Here is an 18,622-nt window from a genome sequence, read left to right as displayed (position 1 = left end):
CTTATGAAACGGTTTGTTGAAAATTTTTTTTTCGCAGCAATGCACAGTACACAACTGGACAATGACATCAATTTAAAAAACAAATAAAGATCTGCCACTGTCAGGTGTTGGGTGTTAACATTACTCAACAAAATAACTTATTTTTTCCATGGACATAAAAATAAGTTTTTTTAACTGTTAAAATTTTGCGGTCATATGCCACACCGAAGCACGAACCTTCGTCTAGAATTTCCCAAAACAACGCATTTTGTATATCCGAATAGCACACTAATGTTAAAGAAAGTAATCTGTTTGAATTTTGAATTTTAAAGTATTATAAATTACCTAACTTTCATTTTAAAACGTGTCTACTTTAAAAGTAATTTGTCATTTTCTTTAGTATTTTAATATTTTTTAAGTAGATTTCGAATTAAATAACAATTCTACTTTTTTTTTCTTTTCGTTTCGTGGTCGCCAGATCCAAAGATCACTTAAGAAAATTTTATCTTCTTTTTTTTTGTTGCAACTTGAACACTATAACAGATGAATATTTTCCACAAATTAGTTGAAACGAAACACAAAATACAGACATGGAAAATCTCGGAATTTTTTAATAGTTAAAATCGTGCTAAGAGGGTATAAATGAAGAGATTTTATTTGGATTTTGCTACTTCTAACATTAACAGAACAAACTTACTTATATAAATAAAAAATGTAAAAATTTCGTTCGTTCAAAATTTTAAATCTGAGAAATAAATCAATCGATTTATTTAAAATGTTGACTCAACGTTGCATTAGAACACGCGTGTGTTTTTTTATATACCTATGTCACACGTCTCTGACAGGTACACAGATATAAATAAGAAAAAATATATGGGTAAAAACTACATACGAATGAATGTTTTTGTGTTAGTCTTCTGTTTTGCAAAGATAGAGCTATAGATAGGAAGATACGGACATCGAGAGATAAAGAGAGAGGAATAGAGATAGACCGAGGAATATATATATATAGAGAGAGAGAGATGTAGAGATGTGTGTACATCTAGATGTAGAGGGATAGAGCTAGTTGCAAAAATAAATAGTGAGAGGAATAGCGACGCGTGCCGGGCATTAAAAGAGGTTATAATGCTGTAAAATGATGTGATGGAAGTATGCATATCCCTGGTCCGTGCAGTTCACACCACAAACAGGTCGCCAGTCTACATGATGTCCTATAGTGGGAGCGACAAGTAACTAGACCTGTAAAATTCGCGATTTCAAATCCCTAAAGGATAGACTCCATGGTCCTCTATGCACTCGTGCAAATTACATCTGCTGATTGGTCACCGACTCGTAATACCTGATGACTGGGATGATCGTGATTCGCTAATTCTTCTGTTAAAAAGATTTTTCATTGGCCCAGAGTCCTTCAGATAAACTGTGGCCCAATCACTGAAGCAAAAATAATGTCAAAAGTATTTGGACTCTATCCTATCGCGAAATGAACCCGCGAATTTTACAGGTCTCTGGTAATGACCCATCGCTGCTGGCGTGACGTCACACAGACCGCGGGACAAAGCTACGGGTCATGACTAGAGACCCGTCAAATTCGCGGGTTCATTTCGTGTTGTGCTAAAATTCAAATAATTATACCTTAGTTTTGCTTGTGTCATTGGTTCACTGTTAATCTGGAGGACTGAGGGCCAATTAGAGACCCTCACTCATAGAAGTGTCGAATCACAGGCCACCCAGTCGAGACGACTCACAAGTCAGCAGCCAATGAACAGTTGGCAATTGCCCGAGCGTGTAGAGGATATTGGAGTCTATCCTGGAGGTCATTTAACCCGCGAATTTTACGGGTCTCTAGTCATGACGTGTCGCCTGTCGAAGGTCGTGGCAGCTCACGACTCCAGCTGACGTGCGGCCTGTCGAGACAGGTCTGTCTGTCTGCGCGCTCGGGCTTCATTATACCTGTCAATTAGTCGCGCTGGCAATGAAAGGGCGTGGCTCAAGACTGGACACGCGGCGTGCTCTGGTGACCACGAGGTCACTAGGGCGTGCGTGCGTGCGTGCGCGCGTGAAACAACACGGCTAAATGACACATGACATTCTGTCCAGGCATTAGAAAATGACACCGAAGTAGCATTAGCCCGTCACACGTGAAGCTATTCTTTTCGGGAAGCCTTCTTTTCACAGACGAGAGAGCCAAACGCCCGATCGTGCATCTTCAGTTTTTTTTTGTTCATTGTAAATAAATATGCAACTCATGATAACTAATGGTCAGTTAGGTTAGGTTAGCTACGTTATAAATACTTCAAAACATTGTGGACGGTTGATATGGTTATGATAGCTACATTAAAGATACTGTGAAATAATGTAAACGGTTTTCCCCAAATAAATACACCTGTTGTGACACGGAAAACAAAAGCGAGCATGAACTTCGGGGAACTTCGGGGAACTTCGGGGAACTTCGGGGAACTTCGGGTGTGACTCTCTTGTCTGTGAAATGAAGGCTTACCATTTTCTTCTTCTGATTTTCACATACCAATATAGCGGACGTTTGATTATGTATTATAGGGATCAGCTGTTCCAGCCTGCTTTTATTAACGACTTTAGTTGAGCTGTTCGGAAGAAAATTGAATCAAAACATTGCTGGTTAATATATTTTATTAGTCCGAAACGAATCTTCGTAATAAAAATGTAAATGATAATGAGTTGAAATTTTTCTCAAATCTAACCCTACAATACAGGCACAGCTGATGCATTTGTAAACAAACGGCCGCCATATTGGTAGGTGTAGTAAACGCTTATATCCCCCTTCCCCTTTTGGCTTCACCCCCCTCGTCAGGAACCGGACCTTATGGTACGTAATGTACGTTTCCCTGATCTTTGATTCCTTCGTCGCCGATTAAACTCTGAGAGACTGCGAATTAACACCAGCTGCAGTGTGGTTTATTGATAGCAGCGTGTGTCATCTCCGAACACAGAAATGTTTACTTTACCGGTGCAGCCTTAACCAAGGCTGCATGCAGTGTGAAACAAGCAGTTAAGAGATAGCTAATTACTTCAGCGCTGCCAGCAAGGAAAGAGTTTTTTGACAAGTCACTTGTATGTTTTTTTTGTGATTTTCAATTGTTACATGCTCAGTTCAGTTTACAAAAATGTATTATTACTACCCGTGTGCCCGAGTATTTGATACTCATTTCTAATTAATTACCCAAAAACTCCGATACCATTGACTTTTATTTATAAACGGAAACCTGAACACCAATTACCATATTTCTAACTTCAATAATGGTAAACCATCATTTCCTATTTAACCAACTACCTTAGGGGATCGATATTTCAAAAGTACTTTCTTATTGCTCACTTGCGTTATATGAGGAACTCCTATGCAAAATTTCATGCTTCTAGACCTACCAGTTTAAGCTGTGCTTTGTCAGTCAGTGTTAAGAGTTTTATTAAGTAAATAAAATGTCGAAGAGAGTTGACTAAGCAACATATTGTTACATGACTTGATGTAAGCTTTTTGACATACGCCATTGCTAAGCACATGTATTTCTGTAGAAGAAAACTACAAAAAAACCAAAAGACAAAAAACACAAAGTAAGAAAAAAAATTGCTGTTGTCAACAGGATATATACACCACATAATGTTCCATAACAGGAATATGGTTAACAAACAAAGAAAAAAAATGGACTAAGAGAAAGAAAAAAAAACCCACAAATGATGAATTGAAGCCCAAAAAAATTCAGTGCAACAGTTTTTTTTTCTTTGTTTGTTGACCATATTTCTGTTATGGAATATTATGTGGTGTATATATCCTGTTGACAACAGCAATTTTTTGCTTAATTTGTGTTTTTTGTCTTTTGGTTTTTTGTAGTTTTCTTCTACAGATATACATGTGCTTAGCAATGTCGTATGTCCAAAAGCTTACATCAAGTCATGCACTCCCATTGCACAAATCTTTCAAAGATAATATATTGTTACATTTTTACTGAGGTGACGCAATAAATCCCGTAAATACCACAAGTGAGAGCGACTTGTTTTCACGAAAGGCTACGTCAGATTATGTAAGAGTACGACTATTGATAAAGTAAACAGAAATAGCTGACGACAATTAAAATGTAATTTTTCGAGAATCCTTTTGGCCAAAGGGTTATGCAAGATGGCATTTACAAATATCAATAGTGTGCGCCTTGTAACTTGTCTAATAGTTGTAAGTTCCCAGATCAGAACCACAGGTCTACGCATCTTTCTGCCACTGTTCTGTCAAGTGTGTTTGTAGACAACTTCGTGTGCTTGTTAATGTTCCATGCTTGCAAGTCACGGTTGGGGAAATAGATTACTGCTGGTTCTCCTTTTCAAAGCTATGAAATTTTCAGAAGTTAATTGACGCAGACTTAAAATAATATTTAAAAACATTTCGTGAAGCAACGAAAACTGTAATGGTTATAAAAAAATTGGTTGTCTGTAAAGTCAGTTTACGGACGATAGTTTAATGTGACGTCATAAAAAAACATTGATGAAATGATTGCATACTTTTATGAATAAAATTGAATCATTTTTATTTTATAATAAAAGAATAAATACTTGAAATTATACTAGTAATCAGATTTTTAAAATGCAAGAATAATTAACCTTTATTGCCGAAATTGTTGTTGTAATAAGCAATGGAAACCACATTTTTTCACTTCACTTTATAAACAGTTGACGAAACAGTTCACGTGTAGATGACTTGTAATTAATTTTAAAAACTAGCGTTTAGCTATAAAGTTTAAATATAATTATGAACAAGTTTTCATATAAATAAAGTGTAATCAAATATCTATAATCAATTATATGAATCACCATAATTGTTTAGTCAATTTTAACATAATCTATTATTACTGCACTCGCCGACAGCGTAACGGAACAATGTGCGTAACTGGACACTTTTTCGTGCGTGCAGCCGGCTTTCATCAATTTATTAGACGTCACGTCAAAATATAACGCCGCAGTTTTTGAAATTATACTTCAAGTGCGTTATGGAAAACAATGATGAGACTGAATTTTTGTGAACTACGCGCACCATGCAACGAAAGTTTCGCAGGATGATAAAAACTACATATTAATAAAAATTATGTATGTGTTTTTAAATCATATAATTTAGTGATATTGAATACTGGTGGTATAATTAAAAACATTTATTGATTGCGAATATTAGTGATAGAAATTGTATTATTAAACTTTTCAAGGGTTTTTACTTTCGCAAGTGAGGTTATGTTCCTCCTGTATGAATAACAATGTTAGGTTTGTAGTAAACTTCCATTGTCGTTTGCAGGAAGTATGTGTGGAAGGTTTAGTTGTCTCCTGGCCGTTTTCATGGGAGATTTTTTGAGGTTTTGTTCCCAAATGTATAATTTATTTACATTATAATTTTTTAAAATAATATTTAATTAATAATTAAAATTAATAAATTATAATAAATATTCAGCATAAATATTGATTTTCGTTATGGGATTAAAATTTATCTCGACTATTTTACTAAATGAATTAAATACTTGTTATATGCGGTTACATTAATATTGAATACTGATAATTTATTTAGTTTTTAGTTGAATCGAATTGATACTTTACCAACTATATTTATGAAACCACCCCAGTCTTTTTTATTTTATTTATATTAATTATTTGCCTGCAAAATTAAAGTTCGTTTCTTACTACCCCAAGTAAGTATAACTTCTAAAGGCCGTACATAAATACACGCACATGCTATTTTAAAAACCGTATATTTGGCTAGCTAGTAAACTTGCATGTCATCTGCAGCAAGGTCATTTAGGCGATAAAAATCTGGAATGAACGCGAAGGAATTCGACACAGCCTGTGGTAAGTAACCGTGCAGAGTTTTCTTTGTTGTTTGGGGAAACTGTAAAGAACTAAACCGGAATAGATTCACAGGGATTAGAAGCCGTGTCCTCAATTGAGAATAGTTCGTGAAAACATTTAACTACTTGTCGAAATATCTGTAACTCAGAGACAACCGAGCCAAAATAAAAACAAATTCTGGAATTTTAACTATTGCTTATTATGTATCATTAAAAGTAATGTGTTTTACATTAACGGCCTTATGCGTGGGGATGACAAGAAGGAATTTTTGAAGACCGACATAGTTACGTAAACTTGTAATTAGACTTGCCGCTTGTCTTGACTCAGATAATTATTTGGACTTTGGGCGCTTATCTCTCGCTGAACACTTTAGAAAGATTTTTGAGTGATTTAAGAACGATAACGAACTTTTAATACATAACCTGCAACCAAAAGAAAACCCCAATTCAGACTTGGACTATTTTTTTTCCGAAGTACAGATAGTCTTTTTCTTCTTTTCCGTTTTCCTTCTTTGCCCATTATCAATGACGCCGTCATGACGCCGCGACGGACTTGACTTCTTTAACTTTACCTAATTTACTTGATAAATGGAGCTCTCGACTGGAGGAAATACTTTTTTTTTTCCCTTCCTCTTCCTCCCTCCCTTCAACTTTTCAGGACTCTGGAGCTGCAAGGAGCAATCAAAAGTGGCCGTAATTAGCGGAGGGGGGTGTTTCAGCCACCTGCTTCTGCAGGGATCGATACCAGCGGTGCGGGGAGGGGGCTACCTCTCCTTAGTCACGTGCTGGGCCTTCTCTGCGACTGCTAGGGAAGCCTTCTTTACACAGACGAGAGAGCCAAATGCCCGATCGTGCATCTTCGGGATTTTTTTATTTTTGTTCATTGTTAAAGGTTATGTTAGCTACATTATAAATACTTAAAAAAATTGTGGACGGTTGATTTGGTTAGGATAGCTACATTTAAGATAATGTGAAATCATGTAAACGGTTTCCTAGCCCTGGATAGCTGCACATTAAAAAGTTATTTGCTAAGCAACCGTAAAATGATTTTGCAGTATTTTTTAACGTAGCTGTACTTACCTAATATAACTAACCATCCACAATGTTTTAAAAAAGTATTTATAATGTAGCTAACCTATCCTAATCGACAGCAAAATATAATGCCACGCCGGTTTATACAATGAGATAGAACTAGGGGGGGGGGGGGAAAGGCGAGCATGAACTTCGGGGAACTTCGGGTGTGGCTCTCTCGTCTGTGGAAATAATGCTTCCCCGCGAGGAGCCACATGTTTTCGGAGGCCCGAAGGCCAGCGCACCCGTCTTCCACCCCTCCCAAATGTGCGCCCTTTAAGGGTAGATTGGGAGTCTGCTTGCAGATCTGTATAGTCCAGAGCTCCGCCTTACTGAAGCTACCAGATCCAGAAAACATGCCCCCTCCACCACTACGGCACCCGCTGGGCTAGAAGAGTGGCTGCACAGGAACCTGGGGACTGAAATCCCCAGGTGGAGCCACGTCCGGGTAGGGGTTCAAGTCAGGTGCTTCCACAGCCCAGCAACTAATTCCGCGAGGAGCCACAGTCGACGGCCGCGACATCCGGCGGAGGAAACCGCGGTCTTCCGGCGTGACGGGCCGGGGTCAGGGTCGGGCGGGGGCGCAGTCCGGGGGTTCCTGTCTCCTTGCCGGCTGACCCCCGGACAGAGGTCCCAGCTGATCCGCACCCAACCATCGTGGCCAGTCAACACGGACAGCTCCTGATCCAGTTGAGGGACTAGGACGAGACGTGGTACGATCAGCTCGGGGGGTTCGCGCGCGATCTTTTGGACTGCGAGTGCATCCGTGTGTTCTTTTACCAGCTGGAGTCGAAATATTCTGCCTTCCTCCCAAAAAAAACTGTCTCCTGTGATTTGTCTCTTCTTGGTTTTTCATCATCAAGAGTCAGCACAACTATAATATGCCATGCTTGCTCGGAGATGACGAGGGAGTGTGTGTGTGTGTGGGCAGGATGTTAAAGGCGACCTGCTGGTGGGAGTCAGCTTGAATTAGAGGTGGGTTGTTTCAGCAATTTTCGGTATCTGTTCCAACCAGTTACTGATACATTAATGTACTGGTTGCAAGTAGCTTATACTTCTGTATCAGCTACAGCAGTAGCGGTCCCAGGAAGCGACAAGGTATCAGCATTCTCGTTACAGGTTACACATCCTCCATGCCGTCATCACCGGCGTAAAAAGGTATCAGTTTTATCATTCTACATTCTTCGTAGTCGAAAAAAAGGTATCGGTGTTCTCTTTCCACGCCTTTCGTAATCTGTCTCTTCAGTCTTCGCAAGAAGCACGCGCTGCGCATTGAGCTTACTTTGATATGTGACAATAAATAAAACGACTCGTAACAATTTCGCTCTGCGCCTCTTCTTCAACGCCTTCCCCTGCGCTTCCACCCCTAAATTATTTCCCTTCTTTATCCCTTATTCGTCATGCCGCTCCCTCCCCTTTCACAAGCTCCGCCCAAGTGACCGTCATCTGCGATCGGGTTCTGCGCACATTGGCCGTGGTGGTGTTAAAGGAGAATTCTAAACTGATATTAAAGTACTTGATACTTGAATACCGTACTCGTTTGCAGTACTTGATACAGGTGTGTATCAGTTACAAAGTAGCTGATTGATACTCTGCAACCCACCTCTAGCATGAGCAGGCCCTGGATCCGAGGCGCCGGTGTTGCGTTGATGGGAGGGTGCTGAGGGAGGCCTTGAGTGAAGGCGGAGACACTTTCCTTTTTGCTGCTCTTCTAAAATAGCAGCGGCGGCGGGGATAGCATTCCAAATACGGTGCGGGAGCGCAGACCTTCGGCCGCCCCCGTTTGAAACGGCGTGAGGCGAGGTCGTGGTGCGAAGGAGAGTTGTTTTATTCATTTTGGTTGGCGGAAGGGCAGGACCGGGCGAGGTATCGACCGGCTGCCCTTTTGACCCACTACCCCCCTCCCCTCTCCATCTCCTCTCTTCCCCAAATACTGACCCTCCCCTGCGCCCTGTCCACGCCTCCCGTGGACATAATTAGAACTGCCGGCACACTGCGAGCGCGTTAACTGATAAACGACCCTCCCACTCCTCCTTATTCCTCGTTGTTCGTGTCGTCGGCGGAAAAGGGACACGCAGTTTAATCGTGATCGACTGCGAAGTGCAGGTATCGATTTATTGGGTTCGGAGTAACACTCCGGGCTGCAGTCATCCATAGGAACCCTAAGATGCACATAAAGTTCTGCCATTCCCGATTACACCCGAACAATTCACCTTCGGCCAACCTCGGGTTTATTTATATATATATATTTATATTTCTCTGTCTATTTTAATGTAGCTATACTAACCTAACTAACCGTCCATAGTGTTTTAAAGTGTTTTAATGTAGCTAGCCTAACCGACCACTTTTAATATTTGAATTCATTTTTCCTGCACAAAAATAAAACAAATCCCGAAGTTGGCCGAAGGTGAATTGTTCGGGTGTGATCGGGAATGGCAGAACTTTATGTGCATCTTAGGTCTCCCAGTCATCCATAGCTTATGGCTGGAGTAACAATAGCGTGACGCTTGACGAAGCGAACGGCTATCTTTTTGTGGAACAAAATATGATTGAATCAAGATGGCGTCTTTCGTCCCCCATTCTTTTCCCCCCTTTGAACCTTTTTTTTTTTACTCTGGTCCAGCAGCTGCGAGGGCTCGAACCCGGGTCTCTCTGCACGTGGGAGACGTGGCGGTCGTTGCCTCTCTCACTTAGTCCCAGCTTTGAATATATATACACTGTATAGAAGTCGCGAGTGGATAGGATTTACTCTACGTTTTTCAGGAGCATATGATGAGCAGCTTGGGAACTTCACCGCTGCAGTGCGCTGCCGTAACGCCCTGTATCGTCTTAGGTTGTTGTTTGCACGTTAGAGCGCAGCACTGTCGCCCGCTGTCATACCCCGCACCCCCCTCCCTCCTCCCACCCATCATTCACTGCAGCTCAAGGTCGTTCAACGGGAGTTTGTGCGTCACAAAACTATAGTGATGAGAGGTGGGGGTAGAGGGTGGGTGGAGGACAAAGCATGTTTGTGGGATGGTGGGGAAGGGGTGTTTGAAGAGTTCGACACTTGTCCGCTAGGGACCACCACAAGTCGATGCCCTAGAGATGGTGGCGATTGCGGCGGTGAATTAACCAACTACCTCAAACCGTATTAGAAATTTTAACCTGGGCTGGCGACTTCTATACAGTATATATATTCAGAGGTGTCAGTGAGCCCACGCTGTACTTGGACTAGTCTGCCCGAGCCACTTCCCGTCCCTTGCCCAGTTTATCTGACCTCCGCGGTGAGTGTCCGCCTTTCCGTGTCTTGACTCCCGCCTGGGCATTTGTCCTGGACACTCGTTGCAACAGCTCTCTTGTGATTCTGTTCCGGCACACGTGTCACCAGTTGTACGGTCATGAACACTTGTGACTTCTTACCGCTGTTAGATGATAATTATGAACACTTGTGACTTATTGCCATTATTAGATAACTAGGAGGTTGCAAGGCGCCTAAGGCGCCCATTGGAAAAAGATGACTATAGCATACACTTTAATTTAATATAAAAAACTTTTATTAAAAAATTAATTTTTTATGTATCTTTTCTGATATATATTATTATTTTTTATCATTTCATTTTCATTATATGTAAATATATAATTATATATACAGAAGAATAATAAAATATAACAATTTGAAAAGGCTGAACTACAAAAAGAGAAATCTGCAAAAAAATATTCCGGATAAATATAAACATACATAAAATACAAAAATACAAAAAAATTTATATAAAATTATTAACTATAAAAGTATAAGCATATTAAAAAAATAAAAACAAAAAAATTAAAGGGTATGAGTACAAAATTCTTAATATCATCAAAAGATTTTCAGTGACACAAACTTTGATTTCCTAAAAGGAAAAAAAAATACAGGTTTTGGTTTAAACCTAAATTTTATGAAATATATATATATTTTTAGAAATTATTCACAACATATGTTAAATATTGTGTATTCTCCTGGTTCTCCTCGTACTTAGTCGGCGACGTCGTATGCAACAGCGATAATCGTGGATGCACGCCTATTACATCAGAGCGGTTGGCTGGCGGGCAGGCACAGGTGCTTCTTTCAACACAAGAAGAAAACAGCCAATTACCGACTTTTTGTTTGCATTCTTGCAAATGAACGACGTATTCTCTTCACAGGCCGCTGAACGTAACCGTACGGAATGGTGGGACCATCACAAAGACCTGTTGCACTACACAATTTTGTAGAATAGAAGGATAGCGTAGACTTTTGACAACACTCTAAATCTTTGAATGTTGTGGGACTAGACGAAGATAAAATGTAGTGCATAACAGGTGGTCTACGATCAGCTTTAACGATAACAGAAAAGTCTGCAGATTGCAGAAAGATATGTGACGTGGTGTCCATAAACTTTTCCAAGCGTATTTTTGAAGTGTATTTATAAAATTGATGTTAAGTTGTACTTTATGCGCGTAATGAAAAAAAAAATGACGCGTTGAATTTTTAAGATGCGCGCGCAGAATGCAACAAAGATTTACGGGATTAATAAAAGACTACATACAAATAAAAATAATACATAGTTATTTTCCCGTAACTATAATTTATTTGCAGTATAAATTACTAAATTATTGTTAAATAATTAAAATTATAAATAAGAATAAGTATACATTTAGCATATTTATTAAATAACATTTTATTTAAAATTCATCTCGATTATTTAACTAAATAAAATAAATCTCTACACGTGTTTTATTAATACTGAATACTTTACCCCTTTCCCCCTCCCTCTAAAGCGGATAACAAGAGGGAGGGTTGTGTTTCTTGGTTGTTCCAGGTTTTTTTTTTTTTTTTTAGTTTAATCTTCGCATTTGTCAATGCTTCGCTGTGTTAGAGGTGGTTGTTTGTATTAACTGTGTTTGTTGCATCTGTCCCGTCATCGTCAGCACATTGATTTCGTTTCTGTTGTAATATTTTTTTTAAATTAAATTTCTTGCTCGGTATTCTCTGTGCTGTTTATGGATGTAACATTTTACATCAGCTGATACAGCGAATATCCTGTCAAACCTTCAAATAATGAAAAATAACTCCAGAACATTTATAATAAAGTCTTAAATAATACATGCGTCAGTAAATAGAAACAACCAAATAAATATAATAACCAATGGAAAAAATTGATATTATTAAACACAAATGTTTTAGTGTAAATAAATAATCCTTTAAAGATTCAAAACTAGCACAAAAACTAGACAAATGTAGTAATTAATGAATTAAATATTAATAACCAATATAAAGATCTACCAATATATATATATATATATATATATATATATATATATATATATATATAGGATTAAATGAAATTAATAAACAACACCAGCAGTATCAATAGCTAACGAATGAGCTAATGAAACCGGCTATAGCCGCTGAAAGTCGAGGAGAAAAATGAATTTTGGCCCTTTTAGTGATAGCAGAAACAACAATTAATATAGCAATTAACATCAAAACTAAATGACAAAATCAATACATACAAAATAATTCCACATATCATAAATAAATATTTAAGCAATAGTTAGTATTATAAGTGTTTTAGAGGTTAGATACTATATTGAAATGAAATATGAAATTGTAGTTAGATTTTTTTTCCCACTCTCACGGTTGTTCTCTGACACAACAGTAAACACGGCAGTAGCCACGTCCATGTTAGAAGCGAGTTGGGTGGGCAACAATTCACTCCTCCAGATGCAGAGCATGGAGTTACGGAACGGTGGCTCGCGGGAATGCGCGTCCGTGCGTCGGTGCGAGCGACGGGTGCCGGGCGACGCAAGGCCGGGAAGACACGGGAATGTGCGATACGCGCTCAGGCGCGCGCGCAGGAACGTAACCCCGAGACACGGAACTGCAGGTCACCTGCCAGAGTGCCTTCGCAACAGAATAAACATGTTTTTTTTTTTAACCAGCAATTTGACGAATATTCACTCATAGGCGTGAGCAAAGGGTAACTTGTTTAGTTCATATTTATATTTATTTCCGTATGAAAAAATTGATAAGTACTCTCCTACTGTCTAAGTGGATTTCAAATCTAAAGTTAAAGCTAGAATTTAACATTTTTGAAAGGAAATCGCTATGAAGAAACTAAAAATTCCGTGTTTTGAGCATTTTTAAAGAAAGATTTTAACAATACGTCATAAATATTTAAATTTAAAACTTTTGGAAATGCAAATAAAACTTAAAATCAACACATACACGCACATACAAATATTCGTGACAATTTTAAGTTTAATCAGCTGTACGCATTGTTACAAGACAATAGGTTCTTTATTTATTTATTTTTTTAGAAACATGTGCATATACCCTATATATTGAAACAAATTTAGTGGCATTATATAACCACCTATCTTAATTCCTTAAAATTATTTTTCTCTGCAGTAAAAAATAATTGTTGTTTAGGCTCGTCAAGAAAGCTTACGTATGACTTTAGTTGTTGATAAAAAAAATCTTAAATACCTTAGTTTTGTCTAGTCTATGATTGTAATACAAAAGTATTTAAGACCTCCCTGCGTTTCAAATGTGAATATACTAAACAATTTTCTAATGATACAAAGTCTCATTTACTGTCACCTTGTACACGGTATTAGAAATGAAAAAAAAAAATTGCGCCTTGCTTTGCAAGTATAGGCAACACAGCATAACATTGATTCATTTTGGTTGCCTAGAAGCATACAGCGCGTCTAATGTATATCAGTCAGATTCAAGTTTTTTTTTTTTTTTTTTTTTGCAATTTCTATCAAAAATTAATTTTAGTTATTGAAATATAACTTTATATCGGCTAAAAACAACTCCCATGTAATTTTTTATTTCTACTTACACTTTGTACATTGTAACGGGCGACACCGACTTTAATACTGATGTTTTAGAACGCTGTATTGAAATACTGTTTGCATAACTGTAACTAATGACTTGATTTTTATTTATAACATTGATTTATTTTTGTTTTGTAACATAGAGTAATATGAATAATCGACAGTGATGAAGATTTGAGCAAGGCCTTAACAACCAAGAAGTGTTACAAACATTAAAAAAAAATCCGTCTTACTGTTAAAAAGTAAATATATCCTAAAAAAAATATAAAGTAATCATATTGCAGTGTTCCACTTCAGTAACTATACATGTCAAAAACGGAATTTTATCATGGAAAAATAAAGACTTGAAAATACTAATTGTACCATTTTAAAGCAATTAAATACAACATTTTTAGACTCTTTTTGCATAAATGTTTGAATAAGTAAAGGAATTCTTCACTTGTGAAATTTAATCATTATTCAGGTATCCATTCGTATGACAATATATTATTTTTTTCTTATTGGAAATAATTCATTTTTAAGCCGAGCAATGATTCATTGAAGTTTTTAAACGTGAAAGCGATATATTTTACGTAGTTAAACACATATATGGTCGTATAAAGGCAGGAATATAATTATGTGTAAAGGGTTGACATTCACAAAGAGAGAGAAAAATCTGATAACTCAATAATGGAAGAAAAATATGACGTAAGCATGCTGTATTTGACTCTATTGGCTTGGCCCTGTTCCTCGCTGACATACTACAAGCCTAAATGCCAGTGCCATAGTGAAGTCGCGCAAGCAAACCTCCACTCCCCGATCAGATATTGGATGCAGGTACGCACACAGCAGCGGGTATGGATTATCTGACATTGGTTTCCGGCAGGAATATGAACGTAACTCTCGAGTTGGGTGTCACTTCGGCCGAGGATTAAATACCGCTTCAAAACTTGTGAACTATGAAAGCTACAGAGTTAAAGTAAATATATCTTGGTAGAAGATGCTTTGCTGGTGGTCGTTACGTATGACTGACCCTGTTTACATTTGCAGTGATGACGTAATGAACGTTGGTGGGGGGCATCGAACTGAAGTCAGTGAGAGCTGCGACTCCGTAAGGAATTTATATAAACTCTTAAGTTGCTTGTGATTGACCACTGATTGTCCCTATTTGAGTGGAATAACTACAGAGTTACTAGCTTTGGTTTTGTAGCTATTAATCGCAAAATGCCTAAGCGAAAACAGGTTATGTTGGAGGAAAAGAAAGAAAACGAGCGAAATCGCACCGAGCAGAAGCAACTAAAAATGCAGGGAAGTGTCGTAGGTGTCTAACGAGGCACAAAGTAGCCGAGTGAAATGAGCCAGTGGGGTGAAACGAGTCCTCGAACGAGGCGCGGTATTGTCGCTGGAGCGAGCCTCAGTCCACCTCGCGAGAAGCGACGGGGAATGCAGACACGTGTTTGGTGATGGACGTGGATGTGCTATCTGCTGGTTCTAATGCTGATACGGAGTCAGTCAGTGAGCTGAGCCAGTGGTTGTTAAATATGAGCCATTCAACGCGATGTAAATTCCATGAAACAAATCCCTGGCGGCTATAGTCCAAAATTCAGCGTACCCAGAATTTTTGCAATGTCATTTATTAAATAACAAATTAAAAAAAAATTGGTTGTCTGTGAAGTCGGTTTACTGACGATAGTTTAACGTGACAACGTCATAACAAAACATTGATGAAATGATTGCATACTTTTATGAATAAAATTGAATCATATTTATTGATATATCACTATTTTGTATGGATACAAAGAAGGAGTGAAATTAAATCTATAACTTAATTGATAAATTAACTTTTATTTGCAATCATTAATTCAAATATGCTTATTACTTTAACAAATAGACTATTTTAACTATAACTTTTATACATGTTTGCTATTTAACTTATTACAATCTGTGTTATTCTGTTAAGGATAGGACGATGAAAGGAAAAGTAGGAAACGAATGGGAGTGTTTCAAGGATGATGTGAAGGAAAATGGCTTACAAAAAACCAAGATGCAGTAAAAAAAAAAGTCAAGGCGATTTCATTATGTTTCTCAACATGTGTCACTTCTTGTGTAGATTTTAGTTCCAGATGTAGTAACATCTCATCTTGCATCACCTACACTAACAACATTCACAAAAGTCTAGCGAATTGTTTCATGACTTCGTAGATCCCATCATATACGCACGTCACTAAATTTTAATCCGTCTAAAAATCTTAAATCTTGGTGCATGAAAGGGACGTAACAAAATTTTTACTTTAGAGTGCGCGGAGTTGAAAGTGGATGGTAAATGTAGTCTGCGATAAGGCACGTAGTGACATCCGCCACAAGCCGGCTAGGTGTGACGAGACAGTGCCTAGTGTTGCAACCTGCTCAGTATGCATGGCCCGGCGGGGGGCTGGCGGTGTAAAACCCTGGCAACGGGCCGCCATCTTGCGAGACTGCTGCACTGTCCTTGCCCGCGGAGGCCGGGACCACGTGACAGGCCTTGTCGTATCTCCCAGGGAAGCCTTCTGTTCACACACGAGAGAGCCACACCCGAAGTTCCCCGAAGTTTCCCAAAGTTCATGCTCGCTTTTTTTTCGTTCTGTCTCATTGTATAAACCGGTGTGGCATTAAATTTTGCGGTCGATTAGGATGGGTTAGCAACATTATAAATACTTTAAAACATTGTGGACGGTTGGTTATATTATGTAAGTATAGCTACATTAAAAATACTGTAAAATCATTTTATGGTTGCTTAGCAAATAACTTTTTAATATGTAGCTATTCAGGGCTAGGACACCGTTTACATGATTTCACAGTATCTTTAATGCTGCTATCCTAACCAAATCAACCGTCCACAATGTTTTAAAGTATTTACAATGTAGCTAACCTAACCTAATTGACCATTAGTTTTCATGAGTTACAATGAACAAAAAAAAAACGGAGATGCACGATCGGGCGTTTGGCTCTCTCGTCTGTGAAAAGAAGGCTTTCCGAGGCTGACAGCCCTACATCAAACTACTGATGGCTGTTTTCTCTGTGGTGGATTACATCTTTGGGTTAACAAACACCTACAGGAAATAAGTTTCACTCGTGCAGAAATCACATCATCTCAATTCGCGCATCGGAGTCAACACATGCCCAGGACATTTAACACGTTCAGGCAGATAAAGATGATTTGAATTTTAAATATTTGCCGTTGGAATAATTCTGAAATCATCTCTTACTTGAATAGCTTGTGAATAATTTCAAAAGCTGTTGGATACTGGGAGGTGTAAAGTGCCTAAGACGCCCCTTGAAGAATTATGAATACAACAAACACTTAAATTTAGTATACACGAAATGTTTGCTAAAAATTTAATTTCTTTTCATATTGTGCAGATGAAAATAATTTCTGGCACATATATATTTATGTATATATAATAAAAATATTTGATAAAAAATTATGTTTATATATATTAAGCGCATCTGTAATATTTTCCGATAATTTTACCAGCAATAAATTAAGTGACCACAAAAGAATATATTATAAAAATTCGAAAGGGCGTAATTATATAATGAGTTGTTCTTCCGAGAGTTAAGAAACGCCTGCTCACTAGACAGGAGTAGCTACTACTTACCAAAATATTATTGCAAATGCAACAGGCCCAGTTGGCCCATAAATTTTACAATCCATAGTTATAGAATTACTAATAACTTACTTCTTATCCTATTAATATATTTTTTCGTAAAATCTTTTCTATTTATTGAGCAGACATTAAAGTTACGAGTGTTGAAAAAAAAATTGGCTATGAGCATGAGGTCTGTAATCTATATTGGTTTTAAAATGTTAGCTTCATAGAATATTCATGTGGTAAATTTCCCATATAATGTAAGGTTGGTTATTTCCATTAAATCTTTCCCCTTTAAACAGTAAAAATTTCCCCGGGTTCAACCGCTTTCGCCTCCATTACCGTTCCCTGCAAGCAGAGGTTTCGAACATCCGGTCCTCGGGCTGCCTGCTGTGGTGAGCTACCGGCGCTAGAAGCCTCGTATCTCTGGGTTATTATCCTCAGTCCCACCATGGAGACTGTGCGTGCGCTTGTATATCAGATATGATCTTTGTGGTATTCATGAAGATAGCAAAACTTTTGTTTAACACATGTTCCCAACTGATGTGTTAAAAATATTTGTCTTACACGGCTTACATCATGGTGGAATTTTTTAAGTGAAACTTCTAATGCGACTTCCAAAAAGGTTGCGTTAAACGTTTAACGCTACCATGGAGAATTATTTGCATGGAAATAAAAACTATTTTTTAATGATGCCAAAGAAGTATAACTTCTCACGCGCGTACCTAAGTACACGCACCCATTTTTTTTACAATCTTTCTAGCGAGTTCTTTTCGAGCTATTAAACAGCCAAGATGGTATTTTTTGGGTTTCGATCCATCAAATTTCAGCTCCAGCTGTTTGATGTCGAGTGTTCCCACGTGTGATGAAGAGTGTCAATGGCGCTGCAGTGTAGCAGTGTAGCAGTGTAGCAGTGTAGCAGTGTAGCAGTGTAGTTGCTCGTGTGCCCGCAGGCCTCCCGATGTGCCTGCCCAAGCAGCTGTGCGCCGCCCTGCACGTGCTGTGGAGCCTGGTGTACGTCGGCGCGGGCTCCGTCCAGCTGGTCGCCGGCATCTTCTTCTTCATCTCGCTGCCTGTGTTCCGCGTCGGCTCCAACATCTGGACCGGTGCCTGGGTGAGTCCTCGCCTCGCTCCCGCCGCTCCTCACACTCCTCCCACTCTTCCCCCCGGCTAGCTTAGCTCCTCCCCCTCCTTCAGCTCCTCCCTCTCCTTCCACTCGCCTCGCTCCTTCCCCTCCTCCTTCCCCTATTTCCCCTCATTCCACTCCCCCCT

At 38.7% G+C, this 18,622-nt stretch overlaps 1 protein-coding gene across 4 annotated transcripts in view; it reads left to right on the top strand.

Annotated features, from left to right (window-relative positions):
* Positions 1-18,622, top strand: part of LOC134541079 (uncharacterized) — a 169,529-nt gene that overhangs the window by 123,577 nt on the left and 27,330 nt on the right. For all 4 annotated transcript variants that reach the window (XM_063384227.1, XM_063384228.1, XM_063384226.1 and 1 more), the window contains exon 2: positions 18,304-18,464. In XM_063384227.1, coding sequence (XP_063240297.1) covers positions 18,312-18,464 — 153 coding nt within the window. In that variant the 5' untranslated portion in view covers positions 18,304-18,311. The remainder of the gene's footprint in view (positions 1-18,303; positions 18,465-18,622) is intronic.

Source organism: Bacillus rossius, chromosome 18, assembly GCF_032445375.1.
Source record: "Bacillus rossius redtenbacheri isolate Brsri chromosome 18, Brsri_v3, whole genome shotgun sequence".
Lineage (NCBI taxonomy): Eukaryota > Metazoa > Arthropoda > Insecta > Phasmatodea > Bacillidae > Bacillus > Bacillus rossius.
The sequence above is the reverse complement of the archived record's forward strand: the minus strand, read 5'-3'. Positions and strand labels throughout refer to the sequence as shown.